We start from the raw sequence: 20254 nt of genomic DNA, 5'->3' as shown, positions 1-20254 counted from the left end.
CGTATCCAACCAAATATTTGAACATTTTCAAATATCTATTTTTCTAATCGAGTATGAATAATAAAAATATAATATTTTCATGCTCTATATTTTCCTACTTCAAGCCTGCAAAAATAGGGTGTGCATTAGATTCGAGGGCACTTCAAGATCAGCTGAATATGGTAATCAACATTTATTTATAGAATTATTTGAACCACCATGTACATTGATCCTGTCTTCTTTAGCGTCGACAGTTGGTTGACTCTATCTTTTCTTGCTTTGATTTGATGTAGTTAAGCGGCAGATGTGTCAAATTTTGCAAAGCTCAACCTCAAAATAACGAACTTCAGTTTAACGAAAGTCTCGATATAATGACATATTTAACTTTTTGTAACTTCTTATTATGCCGCAAAGGCAAACAAAGACAATAAATGGAAACTTCTGTAGACACACATGGCCAAATGGTTGAACTACATGTGGCTGTTTATGAACGCACCTCTCAAATTGCATGCCTCGCAAGTAGCATCATGTTCTGTATAAAGTTCAAGTGCAATACAGTCGAACCCGACTATATCGAACCCGTTTACATCGAATTATTCTGTATATCTAACAATTTCTGGTCACGGTATAGTTACAATGAGTATATATAGCAAAAATTACGCTTACATCGAACAAATATTGCAGTGACTCCCGATATATCGAACCGTCAAGCGGCGGAAAAGTGCCCCCAGAAGTTGGCTTTCCCTCGCGGTAGCGGGGAAACCCGGTGGCGCGGCTCCATCCAACCGCTCTCCCTACCGTGACCGCGCTGCCTCGGGCTATTCGGGCGAGCCGTCGACACTCCCCCTGTCGCGCATAGTAGAGTCTATTAGGCCACCTCCTCCCTTTTTCTCTCTCCCATCTTTCACTTCCTACTCTCTCTCCCCTGACGACGCTTCGCCGTATTCCCTCACGGGTTGCAGAATCAAGCGTCATTCCTTTCTTTAGATCACTATCTATCGACACTCCCCAACAAAAAAATGATCCTGGCCCGCCTACAGCGCTTGCTCAGACAGCCAATCAGAGGCTCTTGTGCTCTCTGCGTGCAAGATGGCGAAAGTGCGAGTTGTCAGGCTGGTTTTCTGGTTTATCGTGTTTGCGCCTTGTGGGACTTCTCCCGCAATGTTGCCGTGATGAAGCAGCAGAATTCGCCTTTCGTCGTAAAGCTCGAAATCATAAATCGCGTCGAACGCGATGAGAAGTTGGATGGCCCCGCAGCGTGCAAGATTCCGAGGAGCACTCTCGGCACGGTTAGGGCTAAAGTGACCCGACTCGCAACCCGGTCGGTGCCCGTGGCGCCTGACGCATACGCACGGCTGTGTACGAGGGGTTGTTCATACGTGCTGGTTTCCGCGTGCTCGGTGATGACTGTAAATTCTGATGAATGCGTCAAAGCCGTTGCCAGTGTTGCCGAAGTTTGGAGCGAGCTGTCAAAATTTCCGGGACATTCGAATCAACGGCGGACGAGTTTGTCAGTGGAGATGATGGTGTCGCGACCACGGGAGAGCCCGGAAACGAAGACTACATCGCCGACATCGTACCGAGCACAAATGAAAGTAGGCACGTTGAGGAAAGCAACTACGGTCCTTTGCCCACATCCTCCGAAGTGATTGGTGCACTCGCATTAGTCCGGTGCTTCTGCGCGAATGCGGAAGGTTGCGGCACAACGTGGGGAAGTGCGTGCGTCGCAGGCAGCGAAATTGCCCGAGCAGAAGAAAATGCAGGACTAATTTATGCGAAACTAAACTAGTTTCTTCAATAAAGTGATTTTATAAATGCTATGTGCTTTTATGACATCCAATTATTTAGCAGGCTTATATCGAATTATGCTCTATATCGAACTGATAGGCGTTTTTTTGCGAGTTCGATATAGCCGGGTTTGACTGTATAAAATCCTACCGTGCTGTGTGCACAGTACGCTGTAGGTGCGAGTGAAAGCTTGCGAGTCGAGAAGGATGGTGGGCTGATGATTGCCGTCTTTCCTGTGCTAGCAAGCGGTCCGGACGGAAGGGCGAGGGAAAGCAGGTTGACATGCATCTCCCGTTTTCGCACGACTGCGCATGGTGGTCGGCATGGCCGAGTGCACTTGCTGCCCGTGTGCCCTGCCTTAGAGGTGCACTGTCTTCCCGCGCATATAGTGCTAGAGGTTGCGTAATCTCATGTTTCAGAGAAGCATTGAAGCGAGAGGCAGATGAAGCATTCGCTCCCCACTGCCGACGCTTTTCACGACACATAGTGCTGTCCCACTGTGGGCGACACTATCAGCCGCTGGGGCAAAGTGGACTCAAAAGTGTGATTGGCTTCCGCACTACTGATATGAAGATATTGTCGCCACAGCGTGAAAACACATCTTTTGTCTCCAATTATCAAGTTCAACAAAATTATTTCTTTTCTCATTCAAATTTGCTTTTTCAGATTGCCCAATAATTTAAACATTTTGCAGCCCCTCCCTGCGTAAGAAAAATCGGTTGGCAACTGTACTTATATTTGCATAAAAGATCAAATTTCAATATAACGAAATTCTGATATAGTAAGGCAACATTGGACTTTAGTCAAAGTACAATAAGCCTCTCTATATGGCTTTCATAGATTACGAAAAAGCATTTGATTCAGTAGAGATACCAGCAGTCATAGAGGCATTGCGTAATCAAGGAGTACAGACCGCTTACGTAAATACCCTGGAAAATATCTACAGAGATTCCACAGCCACCTTAATTATACACAAGAAAAGTAGGAAGATGCCTATAAAGAAAGGGGTCAGACAAGGAGACACAATCTCTCCAATGCTATTCACTGCGTGCTTGGAAGAAGTATTCAAGCTATTAAACTGGGAAGGTACAGGAGTAAGGATCGACGGCAAATACCTCGGCAACATTTGCTTTGCCGATGACGTTGTTCGATTCGGCAACACTGTGGACGAGTTACAACAAATGATTGAGGGCCTTAACAGAGAGAGTGTAAGGGTGGAGCTGGAAGATTAATATGCAGAAGACCGGGCAAGGAAGCAAGAGTTCAAGATCGCAAGTCAGCCTCTAGAGTCTATGGGAGTATGTTTACCTAGGTCAACTAATTACAGGGAACCCTGACCATGAGAAGGAAATTCGCAGAAGAATAAAAATGGGTTGGATCACATACGGCAGACATTCTGAGCTCCTGACTGGGAGCTTGCCGTTATTATTGAAAAGGAAAGTATACAATCAGTGCATTTTACCAGTGCTGAAATACGGCGCAGATACTTGGCAGCTGACAAAGAAGCTTGAGAACAAGTTAAGGACCGCGCAAAGAGCGATGGAACGAAGAATGCTAGGCATAACGTTAAGAGACAGAAAGAGAGAGGTTTCGATGAGAGAGCAAATGGATATAGATGATATTCTAATTGACATTAAGAGAAAAAAATGGCCCTGGGCAGGTCATGTAATGCGCCGATTAGATAACCATTGGACCATTAGGGTGACAGAATGGGTACTAAGAGAAGGGAAGCGCAGTAGAGGACGGCAGAAGACTAGGTGGTGCGATGAAATTATGAAATTTACGGGTGCTAGTTGGAATCGGTTGGTGCAGGACACGGGTAATTGAAAATCACAGGGAGAGGCCTTCGTCCTGCATTGGACATAAATAGGCTGATGATGGTGATGATGGTGAAAGTAAATTCCCGATTTTACCGACTTTAGTACAAAAGGTGCGAGTGAGTTAGAAGAAAGTATCACCACTTCACCTGTTCACTACACTTACATGCCTCTCATTGGTTGTATTGCTCAGCCTTTCTTGTTTCTTTCCTTTTGCATTCCAGTACACCCAATCTGGTACAGCAACGACCACCAGCCAGACCTCGGGTCCAAGCTCACCCACTTCACCGAGATCCAACACCTTGTGCTATGCAGGCAAGCCAGAAGCAAGGACAGTTGGAAGGCTTGAATCGAGAAATTCCAGTGAGGAGCCGTGGCCGCCCTGGAAGCAGTGTCCCATAACTAGTGTGGACACCAGTGACACGGAAAATGAAGAGGGTGCCTGCATGGTGGACGTACGCCGACTCCTCCGCTACAGGCCATCCGTACGCTCACCAAACTACCACTCTGAGGAGCTCCCGGGCGAATACGTCACTTTTGAGTTTGCCAGTCGGCACATAAGCCAGCAGTCTTACGGTGCCACGTGCTGCACTTCTGCCGGCACCGACTTCACGGCACTCTGGGCAAGGCTCGGTGCCCACGATACTGCAGTTCCATCTTCTAGTAAATTGGTCCAGAGGAGCCACTCTTTCAACGAGGCAGCACTTCCTGAGACCGATTGCCCAGAGAGAAGCATGGCGGAGAACCCTCGACAAGTCAGAAGGGAGAACAGCGTACCTGAAGACTGGTTGAACAGCCTTGAGGAACACCTCCCTCCAAATGCCTGCAAGTGGTGTGGCTCACTTCCACGCAGTTTCCGTCACAGCGCCCCAACATCACCCTCCTCCGAGACTGGCTCCAAGATGCACCAGCTCAGAGCTCGCATGGAGCGGCTCCGGCTGCAAGCTCCGGAGCAGCGACCTTTCACGATAGCATCTGACCAGCCCTCCCGAGCAGACTTCATCGACGGAAATTACATGCCTCAAGGAAACAATGACAGCCAGTTCAGCAGCCAGGAGCTAAACCCTGTGCCCAGTGTCGAAAACCTGGCATCCTCCGTGGTTCACCCCGAGCATCGAATATACCGCCGGGACACTCTGCACGGTGGCTCCTGGCGTAGCACGCTCTTGGGCCTGGGCACAAAGTTGACGCGTGTCCTGTGGTCGCCTAACCTGAATGATGGCCCCACGCGTAACGGTGAAGGACAACTGAGCCACGGGTCTAGTCGAGACAGCTTACGCAGCAACGATTCTCGACTGGCCCAACTTAAATCTGTTGGCTCATTTAGCCGAGCATGTGCCAGTGTTATACAGTCCAAGGCAAGGCACCTTCCACGGTTATCGAGTTTGCATGGTGTCCAGGGCAACTCCACAGCTGCGGCACGAATTGCTCGGCAGCGAGAGCCTGACTATTGCATTCCACAGAGCATCCTCGCCATATTGAACAAAAACGAAAGTGGTGGCAACAGTGACAGCCTGCAGCCAGAAGCTGACAAGAGCCTCAAGCCTGTGTCGTTCATTCCACACCTGGCTAACGCTGTCCTGGAACTGGATGATGACACCGACTCCGAGAACAGTGATTCCTCGGCAGACAGCTACTATGAGAGGAACTTTGAGGCCATCGAGGACTTCCTGGCCGATGACATGTTCCGCGACTCTGCAATCTACAGTGATCCGGAGGAGGTCAGCGGCAGTGAACATGAGGTTGCAGTGAAACCAGGCCTGTTGACACGTAGGGCTAATAGCAACAAGCTCCAAGTTGTTGCAGAGAAGCTGCCACTGTACGATGAGGGTTCGAGTCAAGCTGAGCAGCAGCAAGCACCCTCAGAGTCTAGTTTGTGCACATCATCCCCTGGACCTGCACCAATGGCATGCCGCCAGAGAGGCTGGGTGAAGCACATTGTTGACAAATTCCAGGCAAACATGGCATCCAACTCCTAGTCCCCTCCCTGTCACGAGTGCCTTTGAGCGAGCGCCCTTGGATGGTCCACTTCGACCAGCAACCAAAGAAAGCCACTCGGTGTATTGCTGCTACCAGCACAGATCCGATGGGTGCGTGGCTGTCCTTGTCCTCTAGGAGATCCGACTGTGCTCCAGTGTGACTCTACACAGAATGCTCTCGGTGATACAACTCACTTTTGGCAGTGCAGGTCGGCTCACTGTACTAACGCAGGAAACATGGCATCAAGGTGGAATATGCTCAGTTGCGTCGCTTGGCAGCACACTGTGCTGTCGTCATTGCTGTGGTACACTGGGGCCATTTCATCAGGCTCTGCAAAGCAGGAGCCTTTTACTTCGTTCACATATCATGCATGTGTATTCAGGCAAGCCGGACACAAGGTGTGGTGCAGCTGCACTACTGCATTGAGTCGGTTTGCATAAAAAAAGCTTTTTTGCTTTCAAGTGACTTGGAACAGTGATTGTGTTAAATCAGACTATGCCAATTGAAATGCTCTAAATATAGCACAGAAATGTGACTAGCAGTCTCTATTGCCTTAGTAAGTATCACTGGTAATATAGTTATATTGTAATGGTTTCTTTGTTTACACTCCATACGTGTTGTATGGAGTAACTGATAAGTGTTCCTCTATTCTCTCATGTGCAGCTATTGAGACACAGCAAGTTTTGGAGAACCATTTTGTTTTGCCAGATGTGTAATTTTAAACCATTGCTTTTAGGTTCTTGTTTTTTTTTTTTCGCGTGGAGTTCACTAACTAGTGTTGTCTGGTTTATAGTGTAAGTTAGGCAGGACTCTATTGTCCTTACGGAACTGCAGTATTTGAAGAGTCCATCCCCTTTTAGGTAGCAATGAGTGAGCACTGAATACTTGGAAAAAAGCAGCTGCAGGAGTGTGAACTTAATTGTTTGCATGTACAGAACAATGCAGAAATGCTACATCTGTAGCTACACACCATGCTCGAAAAGGGTATTAAAGCAAATATTAAGTCTAGCTAGAGTGATAAATGGTACTCCTCAATATCTCCACATTTTCTTTGTACCAAGAAAAAACTTAATTGCCCCCCCAAAAAAGAATATGTTCTATACAGAGGAGATCACATTTTAAAAATGGCATTGATGTTTCACACACACCTAGGCACAATGTATGAAACCTGCGAGGTGCCATGGATCTCTGAGGTCATACTCTGATGGGCAACATTGCCCTTGGCGAGTAATGTTCTGCACGTAGATGGTGCCACATACCTGCATTTAAAACCACAGAGCATTGTAAAGATTTCGCATCAGCAAGTTAATCTGCAAAAAACAATTCAAGAATTCAGTACAGTAGGCCCAACTGCATTTTATTTCATGTTGAATTGCAACATGAGCGGTCTTTAATTAATAATATTTAACTGCTAATATATTACTTACTAAAAAGAGGGTAATGACATCTTCGTAAAAAGCTGGTACTGTACTTTAAAGTGGTGATGTCAATCCTGTCCTACATTCATTTTATTATTTCTCTTATGAACCAGTGTTTCCAGTAAAGTTGAAGTGTTGGAGCACCAGTTTATCACTTAAGCTTGGCTCAGTGTCTGCCTTTGGTAATACCCCTCAATGTTTAACATTCAACAGCAATTTACTTATTCAAATGTTCACAGGGAATAGAAGTGAAGTTCAATGTTTTAAGTTCAAGTTCACTGTTTCAAAGTCAAATTGTGGCTGATAGCTGCAGAAGTTTGCTTGTGATTGCTAGACTTACAATTTTTTTTACCAATTGTAAGAGCTGATATCAAAATTTCATACACTTGCAAAATTAGATTGCTTATGTGAACAGTGCAGAAAATTTTCTATAGACTATGCAACTGAAAATGTGTGCTCAAGCTAAGTGCAATAAAATGTAACTTGTCCCTTTCAAGCACAATAAGTGGAGAAAAATTGCATTGCTTCACTTCTTTTATAACTTAAGAGTTTAAACCTACTATTTCAGATTTTGATTTTCATGAATATTTGATCAAAAATCAAGCTTTTCAGAACAGAATTATGCTCCTCTCAGTCACGAGGAATGAACATACTCTAGGTGTAACAAATTTAATCAAAACATTACTTGCCTAACAATGCTTCTGCATCCCCTGTGCTCATTGAATAAGGAAATGGGACAAAATAAAGCTTTATATAAATAGAAGTAGATAACATTATTGAGCAAAAGTATCAAACTCACTACAGCTGCACTGCGACAAGCACATTTTCTTTACAGAAAATAATCACAATGCCCACAATTACGGACATTAGAAGTAATATATGTCAAGTGCCAACATTTAGAAGATATAGTAGGTATATTCATAGGCTGTTTTCACCTAGTGTACTCTTCATGTAAATAGCTTCCCTCATACAACTCGACTGAACCCATATAACATACGAAGGTGTTCCGATATCCTTAATTCAGCATTCTGTCAGTCAAAACTTACCTGCACTTTAGCAACTTAAATTAAAATTGACCACAAGTGTGGCAGTTTGGGAAACTTGGTACTCCATGAGGAAGTGTGAGCTAGACAGTCAGAAAAAAACGCACAGACACATGCAAACAAGAGCACTTTTTTTTTTTCTGTCTTCATTAAGTTTATAGTTCTTTATTCTATAGAGTGGACCAATGTACAAAGCATTTTGTGCCATTTTTCAGTCCTCATCTAACTGCGCATTCCATTGGGCTCATGAAAGCATAGAAAATTGAAGGGGGAATGGAACATGTTCATACTGGTTTTCTAGTAACCAATGAACAAGGGTTGGGCATGGAATCCAGATTCACATTATTTCCATATGAAACCCACGAAAAAGGCCTGCATTTGGCATCATGCTTGAAATGAGAAATGCACAACTGAATTGGTTGGTGACACAACTTTCAGTTTTGCCATAGAAAAATATATAGTAGCACCAGGGTGTAAATTCTCCCTGAAACAGTGCAAAGTTTTTCGTTTGCTGTCACAGTTGTGCTTTGTATTTAGGCAACTAGCAACTTGGAACTGGGCATTGTCTAGCCAGTAATGGCCAGTTAGTGCTATCAGAGTTTTTCCTGTGTAGAACAAGAGCGTAAAGTAACTAATAGTAATTGGCGTTAGTATGAGCAAATGACCAAATTAAATTGTATGAAGAAGGACAGAGAAAAATTCATGGAGGGCAGGGAGGCAGTTGTTGGCGGCACATTTTGGCACAAAGCCAGTGATATGTCGCAGCATGCCACCTTTCTTAGTTACAGCTGCAGAGTGGCCAAATGACAAGTTGTTCTTTCAGCCACTGGGTGGAGTTTCAATGAGAAATTCACTCACATTCGTCATCAGCAGCAGTAGCAATACACTGGATAGGCATGATAAAGGGGAAACCAGCTACATTTAATGCTACCAAAAACATGGAATGAAAATCAAATTGGATGTGCTTTAAGATAGTTCAAATCACTTGAGCCCTTTGAGTCGGATCATGTTTTGCACGAATGCCAAACTGTAGGACAACATTTTTGGATGATTTCTGCATTGCATGTGGAAATAGTGCAGAAAGCATTGAGCTTACTGTACCAGAATATATCCATTCAGTGACAAATGTAGATGCACTGTGGGGTTCTCGCCCATGCTCTTGGGACAAGGGAACGTGGCTGTGATTCCCGTGCTACGCGTTGGGGAGTACCACAGAGCGACTGTGTGGGGCTAGATCCGGAGCTCACCTTCAGCCCTAGCCGCATGCAGAGTGCAGCCCCCACAGCACATAGCTTAACTGAGGCACTTAAGCACCATAGTGGAAACACAAATGGGATCTGTGGTAAATAAGGTTGAAAGGGAGGCAAATCGTGCAATGGAATGAGCTTTTAGATTCTTAGTAATAGTAGCTTACTGTATAAAAGCATTTAAAGATTAACACATGCTAGAAAGATAAAAATAATTGCCTATGTGGCTTATCCCACCACTCTACATCAGAGGGGATGCTCACATCATCATTCTAGCGTACTTGGGAGCATTTATAGTGTTGCACTGTGCTGCAGACTTTTTTCTCTTACGTGCTGCGCACTTCATGCTTAGCGCAGATATCGCATTCTGTCTAGAAACATCTAACAAAATTTATGCTAGGCTTCCTTCATTCCAGCTTAGTCTAAATGCAACCCCACATAGCCCACGTAACCTTATACCATTTTTCAAGGTCATCACTCTTGCGTCTTATTACACACAGTAATTAAAATTTAATGCAAGAAGATCATTTCTATTTGGGCATCGCAGCTTGTGTTGCTAAGTATGCTAGTGGCACTTAAAGGGTCCCTGAAACACTTCGGACAAATTTTGTAGACGCGTAGGATACAGCTACAGTAAATCATTTGCACCACAATTTGTGTGAAGTTTCTCGTATTAAGAGAGCTACGGACGATTACAGGTTACCCCCTCCATAGCCATGCATTTTCTCCTCAGCTCGTTCGCCGAGTGATCGGGGCTAAGCTCCGCCTTCACTGGCTCTGTGTCATGATAGCATGTCGTGTCGTCTACTTCCATTAGTCTAGGAGCAAGCGCGTGGAGCCTCTCTAACCTTTTTGCAAGGTGCCTGGCAGGTGATCCCAAGCGAGGGCTACCGAAGCAGCGTGTGTTGCGAGCATTCTGTCACAGCGCCAAGTATGTCCGGTAACCACAGGCAAGCTGGGTGGTTTGACGGATGGGTGGAGGCGCAAACTAAAGCCCCTCCATACTAATATTGCTGTGATGAACAAGCAGACATATGTGAGCAGCCTGATTGGTCTGCACGGTCCAGCCACCCAGTGGCGCAGAGCTTAACCATCCAAGCAAAGTGCTAATATTGCTCTAACCAAGTGTAAAACATTTAGAAAAACAATGCGTTTATGATTACGCTCCTGCCAAAAATTTACACCAGCAGCGAAGTAGAATACACTTCATTACTGCTACTGTGTTGAGCTCTGTGCCAGCTTGCGCTTGCGTTTACCCGAATACCGGACACTCGAAACACTACTGTGGTAGTAAGCCTCCGGCGTAAAGTGACGGCCGCAAATAAGCAAATCCTGGTGCCGATCAGATAGCGACAGTCTGATGCGCTGCTGCCACTCCGCTCGCCTGCTGCTTTGCAGAGGGACACAGTGTTGTAGCTTGACATATTGCCAGTCGCTGCGTTTGTAGCCCACAATGTAACAAGGGCAAACCATAGTTCTCACGAAAAGAAAGACCGAGATCAACACTGACTGTGGAGCTTTTGTCAACACAGAGCACGTTGTAACACAAGCAGACGACGCTTGCTGTGTGCCGCAAGTGCTTAAGTGTACTGAGAAATTGTTCTTGTGCATTCTCTTTGTGTTACTTTCTTTTTATAGAGACAAATTAACCAGCATTCCAACTATTACGAACAACATTTGTTCACCATAAAGTGGGAAAAATTATTGATGAGGTGCCCTGGGCAGCCAATCAGATAGCTTGCCCTACTAGCGTCATATGGTCACCTTGCTGGTGTGGCTGAAAATTCAGACGAGCTGTGTGCTGTGATCGGCACCGACGTACATTTTTAAAACCTTATAATAAATGGCATGCCTTATGCGGAGCGCTTAATGTGTCAATTAATGATCAGAAGAACCTACACTAACAACTCGGTATGTTTGTACAAAATCGTCGAAACCAAGGGATTTGAACAGCATAGAAGTGAAGACTAAATACCCTAGCCGGCATATTTGCATTAAAATGCTCATAATACCTCGGCGAGTTTCTAGATATCATTTTCAGTGGGCTTTTCTTTTCCATGCATACAATTTGTGATGCATTGAGACCAATGGCGCAGCTCGCTTGTTCATGCTTGCCGCGTGCTAGCCCACACAGTGTGTATTCGCAAGCTGGTGGTGCTTTTCTACAAGACTTGGTGAAACAGTTCTGGAATACTTTTTGCAAGCCTTTTACGCTGAAAGAAAACTACAAATAACAAACAAAGGGCACATGTGAAAAAGAGGAAGATACTTTTTTTTTTTTTTTGCAAAACATCGAACATTGATCTCAGTCTTTTACTGGCAATGTACAGAAAGGAGCGATTTTTTTATACGAACTTTTTACAGAGCATCTCAATAGACACACTTGTTACACAGCTGTTTGATGCACGCGCGGATTTGTCAGTGGCCACTATGTAAAGGGATTCCTGTGCCTACTTTAAGGCAGTTATGCGATTCTTTCATAAAGCTGTTTCTGCAACATTTGAAAGTGTGTTAGAATACATTTCCTGATGTATGGAAGGAGTTGAAACATGCCTCTGCTCTCATAAAAATGGAAATGTAGAGTGCGCTGATCATTCTAAAGAAAAGTGTACATGCTGCAGCGTCAGACAGTGAAGTTGTTGTTCTGTGCACTTTGTGTCTTTTTGTGCGTGTGTTGAAGAATAATTATGAAAGGTAGTGGAGCACCTGGGCTGGTACGATACAACTTATTTTGCTTCGTTTCTTTGTATTGTCCTTTCATTTCACAGCAGCAATACAACACCACTGTGGCTAAGGTGGCGAAAGAGGGGCATTTCTTCTAATGCTAGACTTAGACGAATGGAAGGCTGCACCACTCCATGATGGAAGTGGTCATTGCACTCGTGTAAACCTCCCCCCCCCCTCCAATTTGTGAGCTGTAATGCTAGGCACATAGCCGAAGGTGCGTTTCTCAAGTAACTTCTCAACATGGGAATCGCCAAGAAGAGACACAAAAGTGTAGACTGCTTTTTTAGGGGCAGTGCTGACATTTCTGGCTTTTAGTGGACTAAATAGGGAGTTTTAGTTAAGCGTTCGCATTCTGCTCTGCTCAAATAAGTGTAACCTGATGATTTTCACGCAGCCACTGAGCAGGAATGCCAGCGTGTGTGCACACGACACTCATGCCAGCAGCGGCCGGAAGAATGCTGCAGAGCCCACTGAGTGGACTGCAATTGTGTGTCCACTTGGCTTCTTTGTCACTTCGAAGCCAAGGTGACTGCAAGTCACGCACTTGTCAAAATGCGAAGCCAACACAGTTCTCTGCAGCGCAAAGGCACCTGAAACGTGAGCAGACTCAAGCGATGCTCAGCTAATCTAATGACAGTTGTGAGCAAACACTTTCTGGGCATGCAGAGATTTTGGAACTGAATCAAAGCTGTTGTACCCTTCCAGCCGCCCAATTTTCCACCTCCTCTTTTGTTCCAGTGACTTCCTACTGGCAAATAGTAGCTTGGCAGAATGAGTGCCTTGCCAGAGTGCAGTGGTGTGTAACAAGTAGGCCTCTTGTAGTGCTTTACTTTTATTTGCCATATTTATTATGTGAGGTTTAAGCACAGACAAGGGAGTGTCGTCAGCCTTAGTGGCTTGACAAGCGTGCTTTCGCCTCAGGAGAGAGGGTAGTGCCACATTAAAAGGCCCATAATGTGCAGTAACTTGGGATGTGGAAAGTCTGTTTCACTTGCGCAACCATTTTGAAATGTGCCTGAGCCACATTACCATAGCTTTTAAGAGAGTTTGACATTATGCTTTGTTGAGAGAACATTAAATTATGTGGTTGCTGGCAATTGCACAATATGCAAGTTTACTAGTAGTCAAATTCCAAGTGAGAAAAATCAATCTGATTAACATAAGCATTGTTGCATAAGTAAAGGAAAACAGGTATAAATTGGTCTTCAGGTCAAGCTGCAGGCTTGGTTGGTCTTATTTCGCACATCACTAGAATTCCACAGTGTATTAATATGGTCTGATGCAAAATTTGCTTGTTCTACTTGAAAATATGCACAGTCTACTGTGATGCCAGCCAAATAATGTAGATTTTCTTGGCACAGACTTTCTACTCTTCTGGTGAAATGTGGGCGTGCACATGGTTCATTTTGCTCGGTTCTTGGTTCTGCATCACCCTGTACGACATTTAGTGTATATATTCCTCATCAAACAAAAAAAAAGCAATGCACCCAACTGTTGCATTTTCCCAGCTGCTACACTGCATTTTTGTGGTTCCAACCTAAAGCCCACTGGCTTCTATGTGTTATGTTTCTATTTGATACATCACCATTATGTAATGTTCCTGCATCTTATGTTGCATTTGAATGCAGTGGTCACATAAATTTAGCAGTGCAAAGCCAAATTCGCTCTCACACATTGCTACAATGTCTAAAACAGCATACTCATGGTTAAACATCTGAAGCCCTGCTCATGCTCCCGCCCCGAAATGCCAGAAGTATGTGATCGTCAATCCTGATAAGTGCATCTCTGCACAGTTGTGGATACAGCTGGTTCCCTAAAGCCAGCTTGCCGCAATATAGTGATGTTATGCAGCAAAGCATATTGAGAGCGAAAAGAGGCCAGTCATGAAACACAATGTGTTCATTTGTTACGTACGAGCACCAATATGTCCAATAACTGTACTGGCAGCCATTCAGAGCTGTCTCCAGCATTGCTGCGGCAATTTGGGGTTTTTCTGTTACAGGTTTTTTTTTCCTGCGGTCCCTTGAAAGAAACGTATCAATGGGGTTCTACTTTATGTGAAAAAATGGCCAACTCTTGGTGAATCAAGAATATGGACTAGCAAATGGTTTATCTGGAAGAGCCTGTTCATACCTGGTTTCCTCGTTTACATGACATTTACTATTCTTGCAAGTTAAGAGAGGACAGGGTCTGTGTTCATAAAACTCCTCCAGTGTAAGTGCACTTCCCTTAAGGTGCAGCCACTCATGACAGTGATTCACATGACGACTAGACGATTGTCACGATAACGGCCAGGGAATTAAGACTGTGAGGTTTAACTTCCTAAAAAATAACAGCCCGTGAGAGATGCCGTAGCTGGGAGGGTTCCAGATTACTTTTGACCGCCTCCGAGTTTTTTAACGTGCAACCAAAGCATAGTACACGAGTATTTGTGTATTCCAACATTGGGAACACACGATAGCCAATTATGGGCAGCACTTAAAGAGAAGTTTTGTGAATACAAACCCTAACATGGCATTGTCTGGTTGGTCAACAAACCACTCTGGCAGCACAAGTCCAACCAATGGTGAAGATTACCACGTGGTGTGCACTGCTTTGCAACATTTGCCTTTTACTCTGGAGCAAATCTGACAGCAGCTACTTTGCATGCACCTGTTACACTGCCATGTGTGTTTTATGCAGAGTTTTCCTGTTAGTGAAAGTGAGTGCCATTAAAATACTCATAGTAACAAAGGTGTCAGCGAGTTCTTGACTGTATTTATGTACACAGACTTCTGCTCCTTCAACTGACGGGACAAGCAAATATCTTGCATAGTGGAGTGCAGAAGTTTTGTCGAAAAAGGAGACCAAGACATGAAAAACGTTTGGTCTCCTTAACACTTCTGCGCTCCCCTTTGCGAGGTATGGCAAACCAACTAGCCCCACAGCTTGCTATTCTAAAGGGACAAGCAAAGTTGATTTGTATTATCTGATGTTCAGGGCGACTTCTAGGTGTGCACACAAAGATGACCAAATTAAAAAATTAAAGGTGGGTTCTATCAACTGAAGTCAACTGCATATTCTGACTGTCCCACACAGATGTAGAGGCGATACTGTGAGTTTTTCAATTGACTTTATGGAAGTTAACTTTCTCAGAAAGCGGTTGTTTGTTAACATTTCATCCTGCTGGCCCTTTGGTCGGTGTACCAACAGTTTTCTTTACGTTAGCGAGCCAAAGAAATGAGCTTTTGATAGAGATAAAGTAAGTTGCAACATTCCAGATTTTTGCATCTGTGAATATGGCAGTCCTAGACTCTGTGAGCAAATTGTATTGCCAGCATTGTTGGAAAATGTTGAACTTTGTAGTGGGCCTTACACAGTTTTTCTTTTTCTTGCTTCTTCAGAAAGCCTAAACATTCCTTTTTATTTTGTCCAGTAATTTTAAAATAGCACTTCAATCAGTACACCAATAGATTTGTCAGTTGTAAGCCAAAAAATTAAGCTATCAAAAGATAAGAATGTGGAAATGCTCTATTCCAAGGTGTAGTGTCAGAAAGGTTGCATCCCCAACAAAAGCTTTATGTGGAAGAGTTGTATGTACAGAACAGCATGCATGGTAAGTGATCCCTTTCCAACACTGATGCGGCTCACAATACAAGGCAGCAATTGGCACTGCACGCTTTTTTTCCCCCCCCCCTTTCCAAGTGCTGCTGTGAGGTGCCAGAACAACTCGAATGAAGCTGGCCCAAGATGTTACCTTGTCTGCCGATTTTAGACCAAAATACATGCATTTCTTGCTGCATACAGAACCACATGGTAGAGTCCGTTCCTAATCCTAATAAGTAAAAAGCAGTGGTGAACGGTAGTATCTGCACTTTGGCTCGGAACAAAGTCTACTGCAACGCACGAACTTCGTTTTTAGTGCCACAGTGCCAATTTTTAAAATTGGGTGTGAATGGCAGGCAGTCTGGAGTCATTTCCAGCCGAGGCTTGCCACAGGTGCGCCGCCATGGCAAGCAGGGCAGCACAGAAGCGGGTCAGTTGCCCATGTGCTCCTCGATGCCATCGCTCTCAGTGACAAGAGCCCTCTCGAGGATGACCCGTCCTTCCTTGTACCGTTGGCCCTCCTCAGTGGCAAACTCGTAGACCCAGCCGAGCTTGGTGTCGCAGTTCTTGCAGGATACATCGCGTACCATGTGCCGGCCAGTCAGCATCACTCGGTCTTGCACCTCGCTGCATGACAGTGGGTTGGAAGTGGGGTGTAATGGCAAGGTGTAGGCCGTGGCTGCATTCTGGGTTGATCACATTTCATCATCATCAGCCTATTTTATGTCCACTGCAGGACGAAGGCGTCTCCCTGTGATCCCCAATTACTCCTGTCCTGCACCGACCGATTCCAACCATCACCCGCAAATTTCCTAATTTCGTTGCACTACCTAGTCTTCTGCCGTCCTCTACTGCGCTTCCCTTCTCTTGTTACCCATTGTGTCACCCTAACGGTCAAACAGTTATCTAATCTGCGCATTACATGACTTGACCAGTGCCATTTTTTTCTCTTAATGTCAATCAGAATATAGTTTATATCCGTTTCCCCTCTGATCCAAACCGCTCTCTTTCTGTCTCTTAAAGTTATGCCTAGCATTCTTCGTTCCATGCTCTTTGCGCGGTCCTTAACTTGTTATCAAGATTGTATACCTTCCTTTTCAATGACTGACAGTCCTTTTCAATGATAACGGTAAGCTTCCAGTCAGGAGCTCACAATGTCTGCTGTATGCGATTCAACCCATTTTAATACTGTGAATTTCCTTCTCATCGTAAGATTTCCCTGTGATTAGTTGACCTAGGTAAACATACTCCTGCACAGACTCTAGAGGCTGACTTGCGATCCTGAACTCTTGTTCCCTTGTCCAGTTATTCATGATTATCTTTGTCTTCTGCATATTAATCTTCAACCCCACTCTTAAACTCTGCCTGTTAAGGTCCTCAATCATTTAACTCGTCTAAAGTGTCGCTGAATAGAACAATGTCATCGGCAAAGCGAAGGTTGCCGAGGTATTCGCTGTCGATCTTTACTCATAAACCTTCCCAGTTTAATAGCTTGAATACTTCCAAGCATGCAGTGAACAGCACTGGAGAGATTGTGTCTCCTTGTCTGACCCCTGTCTTTATAGGTACCTTCCTACTTGTGTAGAATTAAGGTGGCTGTGGAATCTCTGTAGATATTTTCCAGGGTATTTGCGCAAGCCGTCTGTACTCTTTGATTACGTAATGCCTCTTGGCTGCTGGTATCTCTACTGAATCAAATGTCTTTTCATAATCTATGAAAGCCATGTACACGGGCTTATTGTACTCTGTGGATTTCTCAATAACCTGATTAATGACATGGATGTGATCCATGGTAGAGTGTCCCTTCCTGAAGCCAGCCTGTTCCCTTGGTTGACTAAAGTCTATTGTTGTACTTATTCTATTGGAGATTATTTTGGTAAATATTTTATATAATACTGGGAGTAAGCCAATGAGCCAATAATTTTTCAATTCTGTAACGTCTTCCTTTTTTGTGCATTAGTATAATGTTTGCATTCTTCCAGTTTTCTGAGACATTCGTATAGACAGCCACCAGTTTTCCTATCATTATGTCTCCACCATCTTTGATTTAATCGACTGTCATTCCATCCTCTCCTGCCCCTTTTCCCCCTTTCATGCCCTGCAAGGCCCTTCTTACCTCATCTCTAGTTATAGGAGGAGTTTCTGCATACTGTTCATTATTGTTTCGAATAGAGTACTCCTGAGTCCTTTGGGTACTGTACAGTTCAGTATAGAATTCTTCCACTGCTGTTATTATACCTTTGAGATTGCTGATGATATTACCCTGCTTATCTTTCAGTGCATACATCTTGGTTTGTCCTATGCCAAGTTTCCTTCTCATTGGTTTCAGGCTGCACCCATTTTTTATGGCTTCTTCAGTCTTTCTCACATTATAAATTCTAATATCACTTATTTTCGCTTTGTTGATCAGTTTTGACAGTTTCGCAAATTCTATCTTATCTCTTGAGTTGGACACTTTCATTTTTTGTTGTTTCTTTATTGGGTCTTTTGTTACTTGGGAGAGCTTGCCTACTGGTTGCCTTGGTGCCTTGCCTCCCACTTCAATTGTTGCCTCTGAAGCCTGCCTCGTTACGGTTTCATTCATTACCTCTATGTCATCATCATCTCTTTTCTAAGGCTGCATATTTGTTTGCAAGTACCAGCCTAAATTTGTCTGCTTTTACCCTTTGTGCCTCTAAGTTGACCTGTTTTTTCTTGATTAATTTTACTCTTTATCTGTTCAAATTGAGGTAAATCCTAGCCCTCACAAACCTATGATCACTGCACTTTACCCTAACTATCACTTCTAGATCCTGCACTATGCTAGGATCGACAGAAAGTATGAAATCAATTTCATTTCTTGTTTCACCATTAGGGCTTTTCCAGGTGCACTTTCTGTCGCTACATTTCCTGAAAAAGGTGTTCATTATTCTCAGCTTATTCCTTTCTGCAAATTCTACCAGCATCTCGCCTCTAGCATATCTCGAATCAACACCGCAGTTGCCAATTGCCTGTTCACCCGCCTTCTTTTTTCCCATTACTAGTGTATACAGAGTTTGCACTTTTCTTACCACTAATTCAGCATCGTCATAAAACTGATATACTTCCTAATCGTCGCGACTGGATGTTGGAGCATAGGCTTGTACTACCTTTAATCTATAGCTCTTATTATGTTTGATTACGACTACTGCTATCCTCTCATTAATGCTGTAGAATTCGTTAATGTTGCCCCCTATGTCCTTATGGATTAGGAATCCTACCCCGTATTGCTTCTTATCAGGGAGACCTCTATAGCAGAGGACAATGTCATTATTCAGCAATGTGTAAGCCTCACCAATTCTAATCTCACTAAGGCCGATAATATCCCAAACAACGTCACATTTATTGTGCTCCAATTGAGCAGGCTTTCACAGTGGACACTGTTATGCGTAAGAAAAAGCACCCTTGAAAGTGGCCGACCAGAAATACAGCCACAGATCAACTCTGTTGCTGTGCAAGCCAGGGAAACAATTGAACATATTTTATTAAAGTAATTCCCTTCACGTTCATGTAGACGAGGCAAGCAGAGATGTCTCAGAAACACTGCAATTTAAGTGCCGCCACAGGGAAACGCAAAAATGGGAACTGGGTGGTGAAGAATGGTGATAACGTACATCTGTCGGAGCATTACATCTCCTCTTATTGGAGTGCAAAGTATGCACCTCTGAACACTTTGATACAATTGGGCAGCCTCTAAATACATGTAGCTATCTATAAAACAGGGCGGCGGACATCAAATTTTAAAAAGTACAACGTATTAGCACGTGCTACAGCAGCGTATGCAAGCTACCACATTCAGGTGAACGCGAGCGTCGCAAGGTGTCAGCACAAGTAAGGGATCGCAAGCACTCTAGACTGCCAACCAGACACACACACGCACAAAAAAAAAAAAAAAAAAAAAAAAACTCCAAAGAGCGCAGGTAGGTTCATTACCTATAATTGAGGTTGACCACTTTGTTGAAGAGGAACGCCCTTCCCGTGGCGCCAGTGAATCTTGTACTGATGAGCTCACTGCGATTTGTCAGAATGGTGTCGCAGCTCGCGCACGAGAACAGTCGAGAACCTCCAATGTGATCGAGGAAGATGCGACCCATGTTGACCTGAAAGACGAGAAGAGAAGCTACGTTTTATGCCGTGCACTCTACCTCTAGCACGGACATACCAATCCTGCCATCGCTACGAAAATGCTGACTATTATGAGTGACTGCTGTCGATAGCGCGCAGATCGCTTGTTTCGAAAAGCGACGTCTCAACGCCATGTAAGCACACACTTGGCTTGAACTGCAAGCTCGAACTTGCAGCGCGTCGTTAACTCTAGACAGCAACAGAAAATTAGCCTTGAGGCATGAAAATATTGGGAAGTATGGCTAAAAGGACACGTACTGGTTAGAACCGAGGCGCTGTTAGTGCACTAACAGCTAGGTAGTAACCAAACCTGCCAGAATTGCGGTTGCTAATGCGGGCACCCCAACCTTACAGCTGTAGCTGGCTCGACAACAAACCTGGCGTTACGTCATGTTACGTCATCGGTGACGTCACTATAGTGGCAAATTATTTTATCACAGATTTAACACAATAGTATAAATTTTGCTTTAGATTACATATTTTATTAAAAAGGTAGACCAGTATTTGTGAAATGATTCGATATCAAG

The 20254-nt window shown here is 44.2% G+C and overlaps 2 protein-coding genes across 2 annotated transcripts in view; one reads left to right on the top strand and one right to left on the bottom strand.

The window, feature by feature from the left end:
• The window catches only part of GEFmeso (Guanine nucleotide exchange factor in mesoderm), a 204301-nt gene extending 189569 nt beyond the window's left edge, over nucleotides 1-14732 (top strand). The window contains exon 15 of the mRNA XM_075700746.1: nucleotides 3809-14732. Coding sequence (XP_075556861.1) covers nucleotides 3809-5563 — 1755 coding nt within the window. The 3' untranslated portion in view covers nucleotides 5564-14732. The remainder of the gene's footprint in view (nucleotides 1-3808) is intronic.
• Nucleotides 11572-20125, bottom strand: Ype (yippee zinc finger protein). Its single transcript, XM_075700322.1, has 3 exons — nucleotides 19986-20125; nucleotides 19536-19702; nucleotides 11572-16211 (listed from the first exon to the last, which is right to left on the bottom strand). Exons 2-3 carry the CDS (start codon nucleotides 19694-19696, stop codon nucleotides 16016-16018), a joined length of 357 nt encoding a protein of 118 aa, XP_075556437.1. The 5' UTR covers nucleotides 19697-19702; nucleotides 19986-20125; the 3' UTR covers nucleotides 11572-16015.
• Between the last annotated feature and the right edge of the window lie 129 nt (nucleotides 20126-20254).

Source organism: Dermacentor variabilis, chromosome 7 (assembly GCF_050947875.1).
Source record: "Dermacentor variabilis isolate Ectoservices chromosome 7, ASM5094787v1, whole genome shotgun sequence".
In the NCBI taxonomy this organism is placed as follows: Eukaryota; Metazoa; Arthropoda; class Arachnida; order Ixodida; family Ixodidae; genus Dermacentor; species Dermacentor variabilis.
Note: the sequence above shows the minus strand (reverse complement) of the source record. Positions and strands in the feature narration are given on the sequence as shown.

Excerpts from the sequence above, each read along its gene's own strand:
- Ype (XM_075700322.1), bottom strand. The coding sequence starts at position 19,696 with ATGGGTCGCATCTTCCTCGATCACATTGGAGGTTCTCGACTGTTCTCG. Across the intron at positions 16,212-19,535 it reads GTGGTCAACCTCAATTATAG|CGAGGTGCAAGACCGAGTGA; the intron begins GTAATGAACCTA and ends ACTGTCATGCAG.